The sequence below is a fragment of the Artemia sp. Qi Xiang Cuo genome, chromosome 3 (genome assembly GCF_049724085.1).
Source record: "Artemia sp. Qi Xiang Cuo chromosome 3, ASM4972408v1, whole genome shotgun sequence".
Taxonomy (NCBI): Eukaryota; Metazoa; Arthropoda; class Branchiopoda; order Anostraca; family Artemiidae; genus Artemia; species Artemia sp. Qi Xiang Cuo.
In genome coordinates this window covers 47,829,793-47,852,948 of record NC_142796.1, presented here as the reverse complement: position 1 = coordinate 47,852,948, position 23,156 = coordinate 47,829,793, and the positions used below count along the sequence as shown (strand labels likewise).

General features: G+C 36.8%; 2 protein-coding genes across 2 annotated transcripts in view; both read left to right on the top strand.

Moving 5' to 3' along the window:
- LOC148954201 (uncharacterized) overlaps window positions 1–12,832 on the top strand; it is a 28,749-nt gene extending 15,917 nt beyond the window's left edge. The window contains exon 2 of the mRNA XM_089086978.1: window positions 11,906–12,832. Within this exon, the coding sequence (XP_088943104.1) occupies window positions 11,955–12,719 (765 nt within the window). The 5' untranslated portion in view covers window positions 11,906–11,954 and the 3' untranslated portion in view covers window positions 12,720–12,832. The remainder of the gene's footprint in view (window positions 1–11,905) is intronic.
- LOC148954200 (uncharacterized) overlaps window positions 1–23,156 on the top strand; it is a 195,267-nt gene that overhangs the window by 70,920 nt on the left and 101,191 nt on the right. The window lies entirely within an intron of this gene.

Below are 23,156 nucleotides of genomic sequence, written 5' to 3'. Positions count from 1 at the left end.
TAAACACTTGTTCAACAAGAACAACAACAATATTTATTAACAACAACAACAATATTTATTATCAAAAACACTTTTTTTTGTTCAACAAGAACAACACACACTATATGTACAACAGCATTTTTTCGCTTATTGTCATAAAAAACATTTTTTTGTACATCAAGAATAGTACACACACATTTTTGAACAACAGCACTATATGTACAACACTTATTGACATAAAAACAACTTACAACTTAAAAGAGCACAGTTGAACACTATGAATTTTAAAGATATCTTTCCACCCCCGGGAAGCTGTGGGCCGACGGCCAGCCACGGGCAGGACCCCCCACCCCCCGGGAGCCACGGGCCGAAGGCCGGCTGCGGGCGCCCACCCCCGGGGGATTTCGGATCGAAACAGTATACAATAGCCGTCGCTGTCACAGGTTAGGTTAGGTTTGAGCATTTAAGTTAATTCATGAAAGGTTAGGTTAGGTTGGAGCATTTAAGTTAATTCATGAAAGGTTAGGTTAGGTTAGAGTATTTAAGTTAATTTATCAGGTGAGGTTTGGTTTGGGTTAGGTTGATTTCATTTATCCAGACCAAGTTGGTTGCGATAGTCTACACATTTAACGTGGTCTGAAATTCTATAGTGGCCGTGGGGGAGTACATTTGCACCATTCTCGAGCACAAAAACTATTTCGGATATACACGACATTGCATTTTTCCCCACTCTAACAGTATAAGTTTTATACTGCAGACAGCGAATTGCAATTCTGTAGACACTCATGTTGAAATTGTTTTTTTTACAAAATGTGTAGGCACCCCTTTACACGCCTGTTTTACATCTTTGTTGTGAGTTTCTACGCAATAAACTTTAGAACCCGGGAACACCCCATTAGATATCAAATCACTCCCCGTTTCTGATTTTAACATGAGTAGCTGATTGGGGGCCTGACGTTTCACCAACCCAGGGTAGAGGGATACATTCCAGTTTGTGAAATCCATCCGCGAGCTGATGTGTTCCCCATTTTCTAAATCTCCCAATAAATCGCCGGTTTTTACTTTTAACAGCAGAGAATCTGTATCCCCATAATAAACTTGAACCTCCCCCTCCCTTGGCCATTGTACCTTGCACACATTGTAAAAAAACGAAAACATGAGCTGTTTGGAAACTTCAAGTACTGAACTACCTCCCGCTATAATCTTGTTCAGCACCACATTTCTCTTTTTCCTGTGTAGAAGAACCAGGCTTGTTTCTATGATTGTGAACGATGTAAAATTTAGGTCTGCAATAAGTTCAGTACATTCTCAGGGGGTGGTCACAACGTCACAACGAGACATGTCTTACAAGCTTTCACACATTTTGCCAAACGCTGAATTTAAAACAAGCTTGTACATTTCCTTCTCTACTTTACTGTTTGCCCGAGAGCGTTTATCGACACAGGTATCGATAAACGTTTTCAAATAAGGTTTTTGACTGAATTGCAGGACCCTATGTATTTTTGTGATATTGAAACCATTGTTCACCATCCAGCGCAAAAGCACATGGTGAACAACGATAATATGTTTAGGGTCTAGGTCTGCAATCAGTTTCTGCTTGGAGGGGGTCCAGTGTATCCCCATATCAACAACCAATGATCCATTGTATGGACTCAGTGAGTCCTTGGTCACTGGTCGATTGATACAGGGGAAAACAAAATCCTTGACAGAATCATGAAGCGCCAATTGAATTTGACCGTCAATTTCAAGGAACCATGCTTGTGGCCCATTGTCCTCGACAGTGTGAATATAGGGGAACTCACAAGGATTCTCAAGCCACTTATAGTTCCTACACAGCAAAGAGTAGTGAGAAATTGCCGAGGGATACAACAAGTTCATGTCAATGAAAACTGCATTTGACTTTCAACCAGTATCTTTTCTGCTTAGATCTGCTGTCAAAATGCAGTTTCAATGAAAAATGTACCCACCCCTCATTGACCGTTCTACAAAAAGGTGTTGATCTACTTCAGTGATCAACCCTATTTCTTCCCTACTAATTTTTAAAATCAAGTCCATCACCAAATGTGGAGTAGAAAAATAATGGCCTATATCTAGTCCAAACTCTGAATAAATTTGTTCTTTGTTTTTACAGAAAATATCTAACAGAGTTAAAATGTCACTGGCCAAGTACAGTCTACAATAATCCCACCCATTCTTACAATTACCCTTAGCCCAGACCCTCTTGGCAAATTCGTATTCCTCGGTAGTGCATTCACGGTTGGTGAGTGAATTATAGTAAGCTTTGATTGGAGGTAGTTTCTACTTGCCTAACCGAGAGACATAACAGTAATAGTCTTATGAAAATACACCTTTACAGGTCAGTAGGTCACACATTTCACTGTCTGGAAAGTTCTGTTTAAGCAAAGGAAAACTATCAAAATTGTCACTTTTCTGCACTTGAATCAATTGACACAATGGCTTGGGGAGAAAACTAAAATAATCTAAAAACCTTATTTTATTCCAGCACGTTTGCCCTGTATTCACTACCTTCTATTTCAACTCGAAAAGCACAAGCTTTTCGGCTGATTTGGGGATAATATTGCATGTAAATTAATTGTTTACCCCTGGACTATCTACTCCCCCTCCCTCCCTATGCATAAGTGCCAAAGCCGATAAAATGAAATTTAAATCATAATTTACGTTGTGAATGAAAACCGGTATAAAAAACAGCTGGCTTACATTCACATTGCATGATTGATATGCAATCCCTCTAAAATTACTACCCTCTGATAATATTTCCTGCCACAAGTGATTGTGGTCTCTGACTTTCCCCTCCCCCCCTCTTTTCCCCCTAGTCCCCGTCCTCTTAGCCCCCTCTTCAAACTCCCCCTTACAAACCCAGCATATGTTTTGATTTTTATCGCAAGACGATCCTCTGCAGACAACAACATTGGGTAATGGGTATTTCTCAAACGAGAAATAGCTCCATTTGTGGTGCCAATTAGTTTAATCAGTGCCTTGATCATGCAATCATCCTCATCCAACGTTTCGACTATTTATAACAACTGCATAGTGTTAGAGTTATCTTTTTGCGCATGGGCATAGGAAACCGCTATGGCTCGATGTTCTTTGATTCGATTCGGAAATCGAGGATCATTCATTTCCACTAGCTTTGCTTCAGAATCCAAAGAGATTTTATTTCTTTGGAGGACGGTATTTTGGAAATTTTTAAAACGTAAAATGGCCCTATCACCTGAAACCATTTCCACTGACTGATAGCCATGCCATCTACAATGCTTCATATGATTCCGTAATTTTAAATCACTATGAAATCTAGACAGGCATGTCGGACAGTAGAAAAATACCCCCTTATTCTTTTTACCCTCCCCCAGAACTCTACTGATGTCTGTAATTGGGTTGAAATGGCCAATTGCATTAGATTCACTGGGTGGTATGTACAACAACCAAACCCAATGCTTCACCAATTCAATTGACGGGCCCCTTACTGGGAACAACACTCCCTTCTTATTAGAACGAACCCCATCCTCAAATTCAGTTTCATACTGAACCACAGTAACGCTGATTTTTAAATGGGCATTAACCCTTTCAAAAATATCAATGGACCTGAGTGTTACTGGGTATTTTCCCTCTAAACAAGTGAAATGTACAGGGGGAAAACCGGACCCCACCTTCCCATGTACAGCACAGTATTATAAATTTATCTTTGTAGCGTCATTTCGTAGTGGTTCGAAAGCTGATATGAGGAAAGCGTACATGAAACATTTTTGACCTGTTTCAAAACAGATCGCTGAACGCCCTTGCAACCCTCTAAATCTGGATTATATTTTAAAACTATTGCCCCTCCCCATGTCGCCCTTTTAAAAAAAATCTTTTTTAAATTTATAAATATTAACGCTTAAATTTTCAATAAAAAGAAACACAGATCAACTCCCATTTTTGTTACAATTTTTGAGATACATAATAATTGTGGCCTACCCAATCCATAAAAACTGTTTCGTAGTTTTCTAAACGCGGGTAGACCCCTAGCATCTCAGTCTGTACATAATGGGCATAAACCTCACTCTTACCCTCATTTAAATAAAGCACCTTTAAAACAATTGAAACCTTAATAGCCTCCCTACCCCCCACAACTGAATCTGGTGTCCTTAGCATGGACGAATTTTATCTACCTATATATGGAAAATTTCTATAGGGTCAAATATAAAATTCCCCCCCATAATTGAATTAAATGCATCCCCAAAAGTCGCAGTGTAGACGACTATTGTATTTAAAAACTAACTTGACAGCTGGAGGCCTGGAAATGTCATAAATTGGGTATTCTCACCCTCCTCCCCTTCTTGTATATTATCACCACCCCTCCCCCACTTTGTTCAACAATAGGATTGTGAGAAGTCATTTCATTTGTTTGAACTATATTCGTGTAATCAATGGGGGCAGGGCTTCCTGTTAATTCCCGTGTAAAATCCTCTAAAAGTTGCATATTATTTGAAATTAGCAAAGGTAAGTCCCCCTGCTCAACTGTGCTACTATCTACATTAGAATAATTACTTAAAAATCATCGATATTGTCAGGTATTTCATTAACGATACCCTGCTATTCACTGATTGGTGAATTGTTGCGAAACTCCATAGATGCATCTTCTCCAACTGATGAGGACGGCGACAAGGAATATGGAACCAATACAATCTATAAAAGAAAATAGCTTATTTTCCAAGTGTCTAAATCACCCTATTTTTAAAATTGGATTATTATTTACATGTGCTTAGTAGCATTTGGTTTACTCCATATATTCTGAAAGTTCCACCTTAATATAAGATATTTACAATCTAAAACATTACTTAGCAGGTTATGATTTTGTTCAAACGATTCCCCCAACAAAATCCATATTAATACTCTTTATCTGCTTTGGAAAAAAACATGATTTGAAATGGTTAGCCTATTCCTGTCATGATACACAACTCATTCCGTTAGAAAGTTGTTTTTTAAGAAATTTGTAGAGGCAAGATTAACCTTTCGTTTATATCGTAATAGAAATTACCTAACCTTACTATGACAAGAATATAGTGCCCTTTTTGGCTTCACTAACCTAATTCGGCAGAGTGAATGCATGCACTTGACATGGTTCAAAGGGGGAACATTATATTTCCTTTGGGAGAAAAATGTCTTTTAATATCTCTGACACACTATTACAATGTCGAAAAATAGCGAAAAGAAAGGCCTAAAAAAGTTGGAAGAAATAGGTAGATATTTTTTTTATAACCATGTAGAAACTAGAGGAAAAAATGCCTACATTTCTAAATTCCGGCTGCACTTGGGTGCCAGATGGTCCTGGTAGCGCGTGTTGGAGGGAAACCTCATGACCTTGAATAGACGGGATAGGTCTTGAAAACTTGGGCAACATATGTTGGAGGGCAACCTCATGATCTTGTATAGGTGGTGGTGCGGCATTGAAAGCAGCCATCCACTCTCTTTTTGGTTTTCGGCCTGGCTGTATTGTTGCCTGTGCAGATGAAACTTGGGCGGGCAGTCAAGAGCTGGAGGGTTTCGGACAGCAACCATATTGTATAACTGACGCCCTCACTCGGGTTTTATCTTTGACTCTAGCTCTCTTTTCAGGAGGAGACGGGCATTTGTCGGAAACATCCTTAAAAAGAAGAAAAATTTAGTATAAAAATATCGACTCCCCTTTTTACAGAAGAAAGGAAATTAGTGAAAGAAAGGTTTTTATGAAAGCCTCTTAAACTATTAATCATCTAAAGAGTAGATAAAATCCATGAATTCGAATATAAGAGCATTTAAAATGCCCCATCCCTTCTTTCCGGGAAGGTAAAACTTTGAAGATTTAACTAAGACATTATTTGCTTTCATCAAAGTCATTTGAAAATAGAAAACTCCTCTCATTAGGTATAATTGTCTGCAAAAGCAATGTTTTTCCGTTCTGTTAATAAAAGATGTATTTCATTTAGAGTGCGAGAGACATAGATCTAATTTTACCATTTCTAATTTTACCATCCATTTTGCAAACCGTCTAGAATTACGCAAAGCCTGTAGCCTTAATCATTTCCGTGTCTAGCTACCACCCATGTTTTTGTTAATCTAGACAACGCGCGTGCGAGAAGATTTGTTTGCGAAGCTCCCCTTTTGAGACTTATTCACACACAGGCTAGGTTAAGTCACAAGTGTGAAGATTTTAATGGTTTTAAACGTGTGTAAAAATGAAACTATTTGAGTAATAACTTCAATTGAAAGAATTAAATTGTGATGAATGGTGGGAGGAGGGGTGAGGGGTTTACTTAGTGGAAAAAAGAACATATTTTATGCTTTCTAAGGACTATAAACATCGCAAAGTGGAGATTTTTTTTAGGGGGGGGTATACCCTGAATTTGAAACACCCTCCCCGTATAAACACTGAGTACTCAAAATTGAAAATAAATACTACATGAAACTATTTATTATAAATAAAATCCCTTTCCCCCTTACAGTTCAAAAGATTTACTGTCGCTAATTTGACCAAAAAGAAGCATCTTTTTAGTGAAACCATCGTAATGCCTAATTCCATGGTTTCCTTCATAGCGGATGTGCGTTGACAGTATTTGATAATTACCCCTATTTAAATCTTAGCGGCTTAATGTCATAATGATTGACGGAAGTTGACTGTCACTTTAGGTAGGATACAGAAAGCAAGAATTTATCGAAAAAGATAATTATTTTCAAAGAAAGAATTAAAGTCGTAAACGGGGGGGTTTACATGATGAAAAAGAGCCTATTTTACGATTTCTAACGACTATAAAAAACGCATAGTGGTGTTTGTATTGGGGGGCTCAGGGGGGTATTTACCTGAATTTGAATATACTGGAGGGGGACTATGTAAAATGATTTTATTTGGAAATAAACTAAGAAAATTTACTAAACAGAACTCACATTATTAATCATTGTAGAAAAAGTTTCCTTGTCAATAATATCAGATGCTTTATCCATGGTGGCTTGAGACTGTATGATAATTAAACCTCAACGCATATCCGTTATATACAAAATCTCAAGGGCGAATTGTGATGTAATGGGAAACCTTACGTAACTCCCTGATTGGCTTAGAAAGAGACACGTGATCTTATTCCGTTAGCGGATCAATAACATTTGGAAACAACAAATGAATTGACCTAGAGCGAGGTGTCATTGACCCTGTCCTGTTAGAGTCGATAATCCAGCAATTGTTGATGTGAACTTATGTTGAAATCCAAGAAAACAACAGCAATTGTTGTTGGCATCCAAGTTGTTGTTGGACTTATGTTGACATCCAAGAAAACAACAAATAAATTGACCAACACACATAACCATCCAAGAAACATCCAATAACCAGATGTCTACATCAAAGTTGTTGTTGAACTCATGTTAATCTCCAAGAAAACAACAAATAAATTGACCAACACACATAACCATCAAACAATAACCAGATGTCTACATTCATCAATGTTGTTGAACTTATGTTGACATCCATCAAACAGTGAGAAAAACCATGAAAAAACATCCTCAGTGAGAAAAACCATGAAAAAACATCCTCAGTGAGAAAAACCATAAAAACATGCATAAATTATGTACTGTCAGCGTTAGACTCGATTATAGATGGTAGCACGCAGTGTATCTAGTATCTATTGGGGCCTCCCTACTCATTACTGCATACAAAACTTCAAATACCGTATTACAAAATTCGTCAGTTATCTGGGTAAAAACTTTGCATATAACTTTGAACTTAAAAGCTTAATTTTTTCATAATGCCCTTTGCCTATGTCTGTTTTGTCGCCTTTGAAACAGTTGAAATGGGCGACTTTGATATTGATTATTTTTTTTGCTCTTTTGGATTCCTAAAAAGCCTTCTTGTATTAAAAACTGGTTTTTAATAATAATTTAAAAAAAATGTATTTTAAAGTTTTTTTGCTTCTTTGTAGAATATATGTCATGTAGGCTAAGGCTGAACTGCTGCTTCTTTATTGGTTTTGGCTGTTCTTTTGGATATTATTCATTTTTTCATTTGGGGATTCATTCCAAATTATAAACTGATAAATACCTAATATCAGTCAAATTATAAACTGCATCTAAAAGGAGAAAATTTATCAAATTGAAAAATACATGATGAACACTTCACATGAGAACATTTCAATTACAATGAAACAAAAACACTTAATGGTTTATTCGGTATGAAGAAAAATGAAGTGCTAGCTATTTTCTTAAGTAAAAAATGAAAACCTCATCCGTTTGAAATGTAATTAAATGAAATAATATGCAGACTGAAGTAGCTTCAGAATGATGTTGAGATTTTCATCCTAGTTCGTCACTTTTAATCCAAGCAAAATGTTAAGACACTTAGTATCAGTTATTGAGTTTAAGCTTTGATTTCCAAATGGTCAGAAAAATTACCAAATTTAAGAAAGTCGCAACAATAAGTCACCTGTGGTCAAAATACTCAAAGACTCATCTTTGATCCCCACCCAGGCTCAAAGCTTCTGCTATGGTCATTTCTATGGAAATCTTCAAAGAGTTGTTTTTAAAATAGCTTTCAAGCATAGTTAGGGGTTTTTAGACTTTTTCGCTATTCTTGAAAGCTTTGAAAAGAGTGTTATAGTATTCCAAATGTTACATTTGAGTATGTTTTTGGCAATCATTTGTGAGACGACCGAATTTTTTAAACAATTGTAGATACGTAAAAAAATTACAACATCGAGTATCTTGCGGTCATAAGATTCTCAAAGACTCCTCGTTGAACCTCCCAAATTGAAAGCTTTTATCATGACCTGGCTTTTTAATGTATTTTGGGCACTGGACCAAGGGCGCCATTGTCACTCGAGCGCAACGTGAGGTGGGGATGTCGATATCGCTTTCGTCACACCAATTCGTTTTAGTGTGAATCTGCCTGGTACTTATGAATGAATGTTTTCAAAGTAAACCCGTTTCATCAATAAGAAAAAAAAATGGGTTGGACGCATATGTCCCTTTCCCTTTGGACGACAAAACCATGCAAGTGCTGTATCAAGCATAACTCACAAAAATCTTGTTAATTTTTGTCAACTTTTCAACTTTTTGGCAACCCTGCTTACAATAAAAAAAAAATCAAGGTACTATCTCTTAAATATAATAACTCCCTATGTCCCCCCCCCTCTGGATAACATCTTGATAGGATACCGTCTCTGCTTTAAAAAAAACAAAAACTTATTGGCACCCCTGCATTCAAAAAAATCGAGGCGTTATCATTTAAATATGATAGCTCACTACCCCCCCCCCCTCGGGATACCACCTTGATAGGATGCCGTTTCTGCTTTAAATTAAAAAAATAACTTTTTTGGATCCCTGCTTTCAATAAAAAAATTTCGAGATATTATCATTTAAATGTAATACCTCCCTGCCCCCCCCCCTCTGGATACCACATTGATAGGATACCGTCTCAGCTTTCATTAGAAAAATAATTTACTTTATAATTAACTAGGTCACTATATGGTTTAAACAAACACGCAAAATAACGTTAAACAGCTTAGTGATCCTTGAAAAAAAAAAATTGAATTATGTAATGCAAAGTAATATTTGGCAGGGAAAGTCACTGGTGATAAATCACTAAGGGTGGTACCGTGATTTTTGGGGATTCGGGGAACCAAATTTTTTTTCGGGATGACGCATAGATTTTTGGGGAAATACCCGAAAATTCAGGGATAGTGCAAGCCCTGCTTGATTTCTAATCAGGGAAATCGAAATACTAAACCACACGAGAAGGAAAAGCTCCGACTTTGCGGTTGACGCAATAAAGAATTGCTGCAAAATTAATTTGAAGTCGACCGAACGCCGCCGCCTCTGCCGGCGTGCCGGCGGTGTTACGACACTTCGGCGGTGTTTGCCCGGGCCTGTCGTTGGCGGCGTTCGGTCGATCCGCCGGCGCGGCGCCGAGGTCTAGTTGTGTTGACACCGGAGTTTTTGTTATCTAATTTTTGAACAATTAAAAAAAACTGACTATCTCAAAATTTGCAGCAGATGGATTTGGGGGGAAAAGGGCGGGGGGGGGGGGTTGCTAGTTGCCCTTAAATCTCTTGACTCTTAAAAAGTGAACCAGAACTTTCAATTACCAATCAAATGAGTCCTCTATGAAGTTTATACGAGTATCCCTTTCATAAGAACCATACACGCCCTTAGGGCATATCTTAGAACACCTTCTTCCGGGCCATGGGGGAATGTATTGACACAGTAGTTTTTATTATTTGACCTTTGAACTATTATTTTTTAACAATATGTCTATCTCAAAATTTTCATCAGATGGGTTTGGAAAAAGAAGGCGTGGGGAGGTGTCTAGTTACCCTTGAATCTCTTTTGACGCTTAAAAAGTGAACTAGAACTTTCAATTTCCAATCAAATGAGCACTCTCTCAAGTTTATATGAGCATTCCTTCCATAAGAACCATATATGCCCCCAGGGCATAACTCATAGCCCTTGCGCTGAAGACTCTGGTGGGACTGTCCTGCTCAAAGATATAATTTCCAGAACTTTCAGCAACGTTGAACAAAATGGCTATCTGAAAATTTGATTGGATGTGTTTGGGGAAATGGTGGGCGTGGAAGGGATGTTAGTTGCCTTCCAATCACTTTCGACTATTCAAAAGGGCACTAGCCAAAGGATGAGCCCTTTTTGAATTTTCTACGACAACACCTTCTATAAAAAGCTTATATGCCCCCAGGGCATAACTTACAACCCTTACCCTGACGGCTCTGGAGGGGGCTGCCATCCTCAAAGACCTAATTTCCAAAACTTTCAACCATGTTGAACAAAATGGTTATCTCAAAATTTTGATTGGATGTGTTTGGGGGAAAGACGGGCCTGAGAGGGGGTTTAGTTGACCTCCAATCACTTTCGACTATTAAAAAGGGCACTAGCCATTTCAATTTCCAATCGAATGAGCCCTTTTTGAAATGTCTGCGACAAAGCTTTCTATAAAAAGCTTATATGCCCCCAGAACCTAACTTACAACCCTTGCCCTGAGAGCTGTGGGGGAGTGTCCTCCTCAAAAACATAATTTCTATCTGGAAATCAACTACGTAGAACAAAATGGTTATCTCAAAATTTTGATTGGATGTGTTTGAGGAAATGAGGGGCGTGGAAGAGGTGTTTGTTGTCTTCCAATCACTTTTGACCCTTAAAAAGGGCACTAGAACTCTCGATTTCCAAAGGAATGAGCCCCCTTTGAAGTTTTTACGTCGACCTCTTCCATTTGAAGTGCCTCTGGGGAAAAAAAAATAATAACGATAAAACATTGGAGCCGTATGGCCTTTACTATAGGCAACGCTATAGCGTTGCCTCTGATATTCTAGACGGGTCGTTTTGGCAACCTGGATGCATATAGTGTCTTTTGATTCAGTTCAAAACCCCTCATCGTTCCCTAAAAGTGTTGTACCAAATATCCAGATCTGTTCTTGAGACACTGCACACTTACTCCATCCTACCCATTATTAAACTTGGGTTTAAAGAAATGAAATAGGCCATGGGGGCTATGTGATACGTGTCGGTATGATTTTAAAACATATCAACAATTTTGAACAAGATCACTGTTTCAAAATTTTTGTCTTTTGCTATACTTTTCAAGGGGCTCAGGAGGTGGACAAAAAAGAGAAAAGGAAGGGACTGGTCGCCCTTCAATTGCCTTTGACTCTTAAAAAGGCACTAATACGTCCATATATGTCAAAGGAACCCCTTGCAAAGTTTCTACAATCACCCCTTGTAGAAACTGTTCTCAGTGATGAGAAGAACAAAATTGGAAAGATAAAACTTACATAATGGAAAACAATCTAAGAAAAAAAAAATTAAATTATTCAACTGACTGAACCAATAATAATTAATATAATGGGTTGAGAATGATCATAATTATTTTGTTTAAGACTTTATTTATCTTTTATTTTAGGTGCTTCTATAGTCTTTGGCTCGCGATTTATTTTGATCCTTGTACGAAAATGTATAGACCGTCAGCATTCATGAAAGTTTTGTCTATTTTAAACGAGCAGGAAAGCTCGGTGATGACAATTCGGTGCAATGGTGGCTATGTTGAAGCCAAAAAGATCCATTTAGCAGCAATAAGTGAGGTGTTCAGGAAATTGATCAACAAACTAGGAAAACGTGCAAATTTTGTCAAGGCAGATGATGTTGATTTTGATACAATGAAGATGATGATCGATTATTATAAAGAGGGAAAAGTTTTTGACTTTGAAGCACTAGATAGAGAGAAATTTTCATTTATCGTAAAGAAATACAATTTTATCGGGATAAAAGAAGAAATTGCGGAACATGTGCTTGATGCTTTTTTTAAAAAGCGGGATGTTGAAATCCTTGAAAGTATTTTTACTACTTACTATGGCGTTTTTCAAAAATCAAAAGCTACACAGGAGCTCGCTATTATGATAATAAAAGGGAAGGAAGGCCCCAACTTCGTTGATGATTTCAGTATTCCAGATTTCCTCGATCTTTCCTGTATCTGCTGTCAAGCCTTGAATGGATGTAATATCATCCGATTTCAAGGACTTTTGAACACACTATATAGATGGTTGCATAAAGATTTTGAAGAGAGATCTATTTCAGCGTTAGAAATAGCTGGAATGATTGATATAACTTCATTTACATGCCAAGAACTTATGAGTATACTTAAAGAATTGAAACTCTGTCAGCAGTTGCAAGGATTTAAGAAGATGCTTGAAAAAAGTTATGGCTGTGGCTGCAAGTAACTGCATTTTGAACTTGAAAAGCTCATATCTGAAAAAGGACAAACTAGCATTAATATTTTAGTTTATTGTTGGTACTATTAAACTGAAAATGTGTTAGTGAACTAGCTAATGACTAATAAACCACTATTTTCATTTAGTTATGTTAAGTTAATGTTTAAGAAATCAGTATTTTTGCAAGAATTTTAGAATTTTTTCTAAGAACTAAGAATTGGACACCACATTGCTTAATTTTTTGCATCAAAATTTATTATGAAGCAAAAAAAGCAAGGATTTTTTTTGTTCATTGGAAAGGCACCACTTAGCAAAATTTTTCCAATAATGAGTTTCTCTTTTGTCTCCAAAGTCACTTCACATGGAGGAATTTGTCATAAAAACTATGGAGGTGGCTTATTCGAAAGAGAATTAAAAGATCTAGCTTCTTAAGAATAAAAAGTAATTGGAGGACATACAACTCCCCTCACAAGGTCTTTAGAGGCTCTATCCTCAAAGAGATTCAAGCACAATTTTGAGATAGATTTTTATTTCAACACAGTTGAAAGGTCCAATAATAATATATTTGAGGATAACATGACTCCTCCACCGTTTTTGGCAAAATTCGGAAACTTTGAAATTTGCCATTGCTTGCCTATAGTAATTGTAGGATTTAGTAAGGATTTATAAGGCTTCAATGTCTTTTTTCCCCAGAGCCATTTCATATTGAAATAGTGGTCTTAGGAACTTTGGAAGGGACTCATTTTATAATTGACTGTTCTATTGAAGCCTAACAAAACAGAACACTGAAAAAAAACATTCAAGGTGGAACATGATATAACAGAAGACTGAAATTTTTTTTTAGATGAAACCTAAAAAAACGGAAGACACTTTGAAAATTTTTTAAGGTGATACAGAACAAAACAGAAGACCCTTTGAGAAAAAAGAAAAACTTTTAAGGTGAAACGTAACAAAACAGAAGACACTGAAAAAAAACTTTAAGGTGAAACCTAACAAAACTGAACACTGAAAAAAAAACTTTTAAAGTGAAATATAACAAAACAGATCACATTGAAAAAAAAACTTTTAAGGTAAACTTTATTGTGAAATCTAGCAAAACTTCGTCCTCATGATCACCCCCTAGGTAAAAAGGGAGGTGTAATACTATTATTTGTAAATATTTATCTCTTTCCTAAATTAATTCATGCTCCCAACCTTTCAGATTACGATGAAATCATTTGGGTAAGTGTAAGACCCAAAGTTTTACCATGCCCCTTTAATTTGATTGTCTTTTGCTGCTTCTATTATTCCCCAAATCAAAACGCTGCACAAAGACAGCGATTCTACCAACAACTTCATAGTAGTACCGACTTTGTCCATAGCAAAGATCCAAACGACGGTATTTTCTTAGTAGGTGAGGCTAATGATTTAAAGTTAAATTGCCTTTATGGTTCCTTAAAACAAATTGTAGGAATGCCAGGAACAAAAAAAAATTCTATCCTTGATTTGATTTGCACAAATATGCAGGCATTCTATGCCCCTCCTGTCCCCTTGCCTCCGTTAGAAGGAAGTTACCATTTTTGTTCATTAACGAAGTCCCTCAACAGTTTTAATCATTCCTTTTCTGTCGTTGAGTCCACTTAACACCCAGTTTTCAATAATGGCCTTTACACTTTTAGATCTTGGACTAATAATAAAAACTGGCTGGCTCTCAAAGGAAAATATGACATTAATTTTAAAGTCTCTGAATTCCAAAATCTGATTAAAACAAAATGCATAAATTCTTCCCTGTGAAAAAAGTAAAAACATGTTCTAATGACAAACCATACATTACTAGCCAATTGAAAAAATTATTTAGAATTAAATTGAAAATTCTAAAGAGTGGTAAAACATCGGAAGCGGACTCACTGCAAAAATATATAAAAAAAGAAATACGTAAATCTGCTTCTTCATATTACAAATGCAAAGTCCAGGAGTTATTTTCTACAAAGCCAAAGCAATGGTATAATAAAATAAAGAAAATTTGTGGGAAAACACATAATAATATAGATTTCCATTTCCAAAAAGACCCTTCAGTTACAGCCAATGATCTGAACAAGTTTCTTTCTTCCATAGTTCAGAACCTCCCTCCCCTTTCCTTTGAAACTCCTTATGATTTGTGCTCTCTCAATTTTCCCATTATTTTGCCCTCGGATGTGGAGGCAAAAATTAGGAACATTAAAAAGTAGTACTTGTCCTTTAGACACCCTAACCGCACTAACTGAAGCCTGAGTTGAACGCCTTTCAAAAGCATAGTCCTTACGTCCTGAAGAAATTACACTTACTGGTAAGTTCCCAAATTCTTAGACATTAGATTTTATTACCCTTTTAAAAAAGAAAGGTAACAAGCAAGATTTTGATGGTGTCCGTCCCTTTACTCTAACTCCAGTTTTTTCGAAGTTTTATGAAAGCTTTTTAGCTGAGTGGTTGAAAGTAAAGATAATCCCAAATGTTGGCCAAAGACAATTCGGAAACCTACGCTCTACATCTATTACCCATTATCTTGTTCACCTTATGGGCACAATATGTAACACACTCGAAAAACCCAATACCTGGCTCAATGTTATTGCTGTTGACTTGAAAAAGCTTTTGATTTAATCAACCACAATATACTATTAGGAAAGCTATCTAATGACTTTCAACTTGACCTTTATTTGATTGGAATAATTGCGTCCTTCCTCACTTATAGAACGCATGTCGTGTAATACCTGAATGTTTATTCTGATCCCATCTCAATTTGTAATGGTGTGCCCCAGGGAACTCTTTTACGTCCAAATTTATTTCTTACAATGATAAATAACCTTGGTGTTTATTTTTCAGATAAATAAAACTTTTTTCGTAATATAACTGTTTTAGAAATGTGTTCGAAAAAGAAAAAAAGGGAACCATTGGACCTTATTGAGATGACATCAACCAAAGGTCGCGCTGACATAATCAGAGTAAGCCCTTTAAAGTAAACTATTCTTGCCATTAATTTTTTCGTAACTACCCCTTATCTCTCCTGTCCAATCCCTCCTGAAATGTCTGTTACCACCATGAAATTACTGGGTGTTACCATCTCAAGCGACTTAAAATGGGATTGTCAGTAGGGAGGCCCCAGAAGGCACGGAACGAACACATGTGCTGCCATCTAAAATTAAGTCTAAAGCTGAACCTACATAATTTATTCAAGGATTATTGATCGAGTAACGGGTCAATGACACCTAGGGGAACTAGATATTTGGGAAATTGATTTGCATAATCGAGGGGAATTATTGATCCACGAAAGGGGAATTTAGAAACAATAAGGCTTTCTTTAGGTCTTAGGGATTAATAGTCTTTAGTGACAGAGATAAATTGATATTCTATTTTTTAAATATGGCTTCTCAGATCATTAGACTTAGCGATAAATTAATATTCTATCGAAGCCTTAACAGAGTAACCAAGAACACCTTAGAGATGAAGAGATTAACGCGGTAAATGGTTTCATGGGAATTTCAAATGTGACAGTGCAGGGATGCCGAAACAAAAGGAACACGCAGAAATTACGTTTAGGGATTATTTGGGCGAAATGGTTTGAGACATTTTAGAAGATGATTTGGGCGAAACCATTTGAGACATTTTAGAAGATGATTTAGGCGAAACAGTTTGAGACATTTTAGGGGATGATTTGGGTGAAACTCCGTGGTCGTTATAATACACAAGTTCCATTTGAACAGTGTTGTAAGGTCTCCTACCCCAACCCCAACAAGAATTTGTCTTTGTTGGTTTGAATATCTAAAGTGCCTGTCTTTCTCTGTTTGTATGTCTGAATCTATTTGTTTGCATTTATGGGTTGTTGTTTGCAAGTCCAAGATGTTGTCTTTGCTGATCTGAATGTCTAAAGTGCCTGTCCATCTCTATTTGTATGTCTGAATATATTTGTTTACATGTCTGAGTTTGTGTTTGCAAGTCCAAGAATTTTTCTTTGTTGGTTTGAATGTCTAAAGTGTCTGTCTTTCTCTGTTTGTATGTCTGAATCTATTTGTTTGCGTGTCTGGGTTGGTGTTTGCGAGTCCAAGAATTTGTCATTGTTGGTTTGAATGTCTAAAGTGCCTGTCTTTCTCTGTTTATGTCTGAATCTATTTGTTTGCATGTCTGGGTGGGTGTTTGCAAGTCCAAGAATTTGTCTTTGTTGGTTTGAATGTCTAAATTTTCTGTCTTTCTCTGTTTGTATGTCTGAATCTATTTGTTTGTATGTCTGGGTTGATGTTTGCAAGTCCAATAATTTGTCTTTATTGGTTTGAATATCTAAAGTGCATGTTTTTCTCTGTTTGTATGTTTGAATCTATTTGTTTACATGTCTGGGTTGGTGTTTGCAAGTCCAAGAATTTGTCTTTGTTGGTTTGAATATCTAAAGTGCCTGTCTTTCTCTGTTTGTATGTCTGAATCTATTTGTTTGCATGTGTGGGCTGGTGTTTGCAAGTCCAAGAATTTGTCTTTGCTGATTTGAATGTCTAAAGTGCCTGTCTTTCTCTGTTTGTATGTCTGAATCTATTTGTTTACATGTCTGGGTTTGTGTTTGCAAGTCCAAGAATTTGTCTTTGTTGGTTTGAATGTCTAAAGTGTCTGTCTTTCTCTGTTTGTATGTCTGAATCTATTTGTTTGAGTGACTGGGTTGGTGTTAGCAAGTCCAAGAATTTGTCATTGTTGGTTTGAATGTCTAAAGTGCCCGTCTTTCTCTGTTTCTATGTCTGAAGCTATTTGTTTACATGTGTGGGTTGGTGTTTGCAAGTCCAAGAATTTGCCTTTGTTGGTTTGAATGTCTAAAGTGTCTGTCTTTCTCTGTTTGTATGTCTGAATCTATTTGTTTGCATGTCTGGGTTGGTGTTTGCAAGTCCAAGAATTTATCTTTATTGGATTGAATGTCTAAAGTGTCTGTCTTTCTCTATTTGTATGTCTGAATCTATTTGTTTGCGTGTCGGGGTTGGTGTTTGCATATCCGAGAATTTGTCTTTGTTGGTTTGAATGTCTAAAGTGACTGTCTTTCTCTCGTTGTATTTCTTAATCTATTTGTTTGCATGTCTGGGTTGGTGTTTGCAAGTCCGAGAATTTGTCTTTATTGGATTGAATGTCTAAAGTGCCTGTCTTTCTCTGTTTGTATGTCTGAATCTATTTGTTTGCGTGTCGGGGTTGGTGTTTGCATATCCAAGAATTTATCTTTGTTTGTTTGAATGTCCAAAGTGGCTGTCTTTCTCTGTTTGTATGTCTGAATCTGTTTGTTTGCATGTCAGGGTTGGTGTTTGCAAGTCCAAGAATTTGTCTTTGTTGGTTTGAATGTCTAAAGTGTCTGTCTTTCTCTGTTTCTAGGTCTGAATCTATTTGTTTGCGTGTCGGGGTTGGTGTTTGCATATCCAAGAATTTGTCTTTGTTGGTATGAATGTCTAAAGTTCCTGTCTTTCTCTGGTTGTATGTCTGACTCTATTTGTTTGCATGTCGGGGTTGGTGTTTGGAAGTCCAAGAATTTGTCTTTGTTTGTTTGAATGTCTAAAGTGGCTGTCTTTCTCTGTTTGTATGTCTGAATCTATTTGTGCATATCCAAGAATTTCCTTTTTTGGTTTGAATGTCTAAAGTGCCTGTCATTCTCTGTTTGTATGTCTGAATCTATTTGTTTGCATGTCTGGGTTGGTGTTTCCAAGTTCAGGAATTTGTCTTTGTTGGTTTGAATGTCTAAAGTGCCTGTCTTTCTCTGTTTGTATGTCTGAATCTATTTGTTTACATGTCTGGGTTGGGGTTTGCAAGTCCAAGAATTTGTCTTTGTTGGTTTGAATGACTAAAGTGGGTGTCATTCTCTGTTTATATGTCTGAATCTATCTGTTTGTATGTCTGGGTTGGTGTTTGCAAGTCCAAGAATTTGTCTTTGTTGGTTTGAATGTCTAAAGTGCCTGTCATTCTCTGTTTGTATGTCTGAATCTATTTGTTTGCATGTCTGGGTTGGTGTTTCCAAGTTCAAGAATTTATCTTTGTTGGTTTGAATGTCTAAAGTGTCTGTCTTTCTCTGTTTGTATGTCTGAATATATTTGTATGCATGTCTGAGTTGGTGTTTGCAAATCCAAGAATTTGTCTTTGCTGGATTGAATGTCTAAAGTGCCTGTCTTTCTCTTTTTGTATATCTGAATCTATTTGTTTGCATGTCTGGGTTGATGTTTGCAAGTCCAAGAATTTGTCTTTGTTGGTTTGTATGTCTAAAGTGCATGTCTTTCTCTGTTTGTATGTCTGAATCTATTTGTTTGCATGTCTGGGTTGGTGTTTGCAAGTCCGAGAATTTGTCTTTGTTGGATTGAATGTCTAAAGTTTCTGTCTTTTTCTGTTTGTATGTCTGAATCTATTTGTTTTCGTGTCTGGGTTAGTGTTTGTAAGTCCAAGAATTTGTCTTTTTTGGTTTGAATGTCTAAAGCGGCTGTCTTTCTCTGTTTGTATGTCTGATTCTATTTATTTGCATGTCTGGGTTGGTGTTTGTAAGTCCAAGAATTTGTCTTTGTTGGTTTGAATGTCTAAAGGAGCTGTCTTTCTCTGTTTGTATGTCTGAATCTATTTGTTTGCATGTCTGGGTTGGTGTTTGCATGTCCGAGAATTTGTCTTTGTTGGTTTGAATGTCTAAAGTGTCTGTCTTTCTCTGTTTGCATGTCTGAATCTATTTGTTTGCATGTCTGGGTTGGTGTTTGCAAGTCTAAGAATTTGTCATTGGTGGTTTGAATGTCTAAAGTGGCTGTCTTTTTCTGTTTGTATGTCTGAATCTATTTTTTTCATGTCTGGGTTGGTGTTTGCAAGTCCAAGAATTTGTCTTTTTGGTTTGAATTTCAAAGTGCCCTGTCTTTCTCTGTTTGTATGTCTGAATCTATTTGTTTGCAAGTCTGGGTTGGTGTTTACAAGTTCAAGAATTTGTCTTTGCTGGTTCAAAAGTCTATAGTGCCTGTCTTTCTCTGTTTGTATATCTGAATCTATTTGTTTGCATGTCTGGGTTGATGTTTGCAATTCCAAGAATTTGTCTTTGTTGGTTTGAATGTCTAAAGTGCCTGTCTTTCTCTGTTTGTATGTCTGAATCTATTTGTATGCATGTCTGGGCTGGTGTTTGCAAGTCCAAGAATTTTTCTTTGTTGGTTTGAATGTTCACATGTCTGAATCTATTTGTTTGTATGTGTGGGTTGGTGTTCGCAAGTCCAAGAATTTGTCTTTGCTGATTTGAATGTCTAAAGTGCCTGTCTTTCTCTGTTTGTCTGTCTGAATCTATTTGTTTACATGTCTGGGTTTGTGTTTGCAAGTCCAAGAATTTGTCTTTGTTTGTTTGAATGTCTAAAGTGGCTGTCTTTCTCTGTTTCTATGTCTGAATCTATTTGTTTGCGTGTCGGGGTTGGTGTTTGCATATCCAAGAATTTGTCTTTGTTGGTTTGAATGTCTAAAGTTCCTGTCTTTCTCTGGTTGTATGTCTGACTCTATTTGTATGTAAGTCCAAGAATTTGTCTTTGTTTGTTGTCTGAATCTATTTTTTTCATGTCTGGGTTGGTGTTTGCAAGTCCAAGAATTTGTCTTTTTGGTTTGAAGTTCAAAGTGCCCTGTCTTTCTCTGTTTGTATGTCTGAATCTATTTGTTTGCAAGTCTGGGTTGGTGTTTACAAGTTCAAGAATTTGTCTTTGTTGGTTTAAATGTCTAAAGTGCCTGTCTTTCTCTGTTTGTATATCTGAATCTATTTGTTTGCATGTCTAGATTGCTGTTTGCAAGTCAAAGAATTTGTCTTTGTTGGTTTGAATGTCTAAAGTGCCCGTCTTTCTCTGTTTGTATGTCTGAATCTATTTGTATGCGTGTCTGGGATGGTGTTTGCAAGTCCAAGAATTTTTCTTTGTTGGTTTGTATGCCTAAAGTGCCTGTCTTTCTCTGTTTGTATGTCTGAATCTATTTGTTTGCATGTCTAAGTTGGTGTTTGAAAGTCCGAGAATTCGTATTTGTTGGTTTGAATGTCTAAGGTTCCTATCTTTCTCTGTGTGTATGTCTGAATCTATTTGTTTGCGTGTCTGGGTTAGTGTTTGCAAGTCCAAGAATTTGTCTTTGTTTGTTTGAATGTCTAAAGTGGCTGTCTTTCTCTATTTGTATGTCTGAATCCATTTTTTTGCATGTCTGGGTTGGTTTTTGCAAGTCCAAGAATTTGTCTTTGTTGGTTTGAATGTCTAAAGCGTCTGTTTTTCTCTGTTTGTATGTCTGAATCTATTTGTTTGCATGTCTGGGTTGGTGTTTGCAAGTCCAAGAATTTGTCTTTGTTGGTTTGAATGTCTAAAGTGTCTGTCTTTTTCTGTTTGTATGTCTGACTCTATTTGTTTGCATGTCTGGGTTGGTTTTTGCAAGTCCAAGAATTTGTCTTTGTTGGTTTGAATGTCTAAAGTGCCTGTCTCTCTCTGTTTGTATGTCTGAATCTATTTGTTTGCATGTCTGGGTTGGTGTTGCAAGACCAAGAATTTGGCTTTGTTGGTTTGAATGTCTGAAGTGCCTGTTTTTCTCTGTTTGTATGTCTGAATATATTTGTTTGCATGTCTGGGTTGGTGTTTGCAAGTCCAAGAATTTGTCTTTGTTGGTTCGAATGTCTAAAGTGCCTGTCTTTCTCTGTTTGTATGTCTGAATCTATCTGTTTGCATGTGTGGGATGATGTTTGCAAGTCTAAGAATTTGTCTTTGTTGGTTTGTATGTCTAAAGTGCCTGTCTTTCTCTGTTTGTATGTCTGAATCTATTTGTTTGCATATCTGGGTTGGTGTCTGCAAGTCCAAGAATTTGTCTTTGTTCGTTTGACTTTCTAAAGTGCCTGTCTTTCTCTGTTTACATGTCTGAATCTATTTGTTTGTATGTGTGGGTTGGTGTTTGCAAGTCCAAGAATTTGTCTTTGCTGATTTGAATGTCTAAAGTGCCTGTCTTTCTCTGTTTGTATGTCTGAATTTATTTGTTTACATGTCTGGGTGTGTGTTTGCAAGTCCAAGAATTTGTCTTTGTTGGTTTGAATGTCTAAAGTGTCTGTCTTTCTCTGTTTGTATGTCTGAATCTATTCGTTTGCGTGTCTGGGTTGGTGTTTACAAGTCCAAGAATTTGTCATTGTTGGTTTGAATGTCTATTTGTCTAAAGTGCCTGTCTTTCTCTGTTTGTATGTCTGAATATATTTGTTTACATGTGTGGGTTGGTGTTTGCAAGTCCAAGAATTTGTCATTGTTGGTTTGAATGTCTAAAGTTTCTGTCTTTCTCTTTTTGTATGTCTGAATCTATTTGTTTGCGTGTCGGGGTTGGTGTTTGCATATCCAAGAATTTGTCTTTGTTTGTTTGAATGTCTAAAGTGCCCGTCTTTCTCTGTTTGTATGTCTGAATCTATTTGTTTGCATGTCTGGGTTGGTGTTTGCAAGTCCAAGAATTTGTCTTTGTTGTTTTGAATGTCTAAAGTGTCTGTCTTTCTCTGTTTTTATGTCTGAATCTATTTGTTTGCGTGTCCGGGTTGGTGTTTGCATATCCCGAATTTGTCTTTGTTGGTTTGAATGTCTAAAGTGCCTGTCTTTCTCTGGTTGTATGTCTGAATCTATTTGTTTGCATGTTTGGGTTGGTGTTTGAAAGTCCAAGAATGTGTCTTTGTTTGTTTGAATGTCTAAAGCGGCTGTCTTTCTCTGTTTGTATGTCTGAATCTATTTGTTTGCATTTCAGGTTGGTGTTTGCAAGTCCAAGAATTTGTCTTTGTTGGTTTGAATGTTTAAATTGCCTGTCATTCTCTGTTTGTGTGTCTGAATTTATTTGTTTGCATGTCTGGGTTGGTGTTTCCAAGTTCAAGAATTTGTCTTTGTTGGTTTGAATGTCTAAAGTGCCTGTCTTTTTCTGTTTGTGTGTCTGAATCTATTTGTTTACATGTCTGGATCGGTTTTTGCAAGTCCAAGAATTTGTCTTTGTTGGTTTGAATGTCCAAAGTGCCTGTCTTTCTCTGTTTGTGTGTCTGAATATATTTGTTTGCGTGTCTGGGTTGGTGTTTGCAAGTCCAAGAATTTGTCATTGTTGGTTTGAATGTCTAAAGTGCCTGTCTTACTCTGTTTGTATGTCTCAATCTATTTGTTTGCATGTCTGGGTTGGTGTTTGCAAATCCAAGTATTTGTCTTTGATGGTTTGAATGTCTAAAGTGTCTGTCTTTCTCTGTTTGTATGTCTGAATCTATTTGTTTGCCTGTCTGGGTTGGTGTTTCCAAGTCCAAGAATTTGTCTTTGTTGGTTTGAATGTCTAAAGTGCCTGTCTTTTTCTGTTTGAGCGTCTGATTCTATTTGTTTACATGTCTGGATTGGTTTTTGCAAGTCTAAGAATTTGTCTTTGTTGGTTTGAATGTCTAAAGTGCCTGTCTTTCTCTGTTTGTGTGTCTGAATCTATTTGTTTGCATGTCTGGGTTGGTGTTTTTAAGTCCGAGAA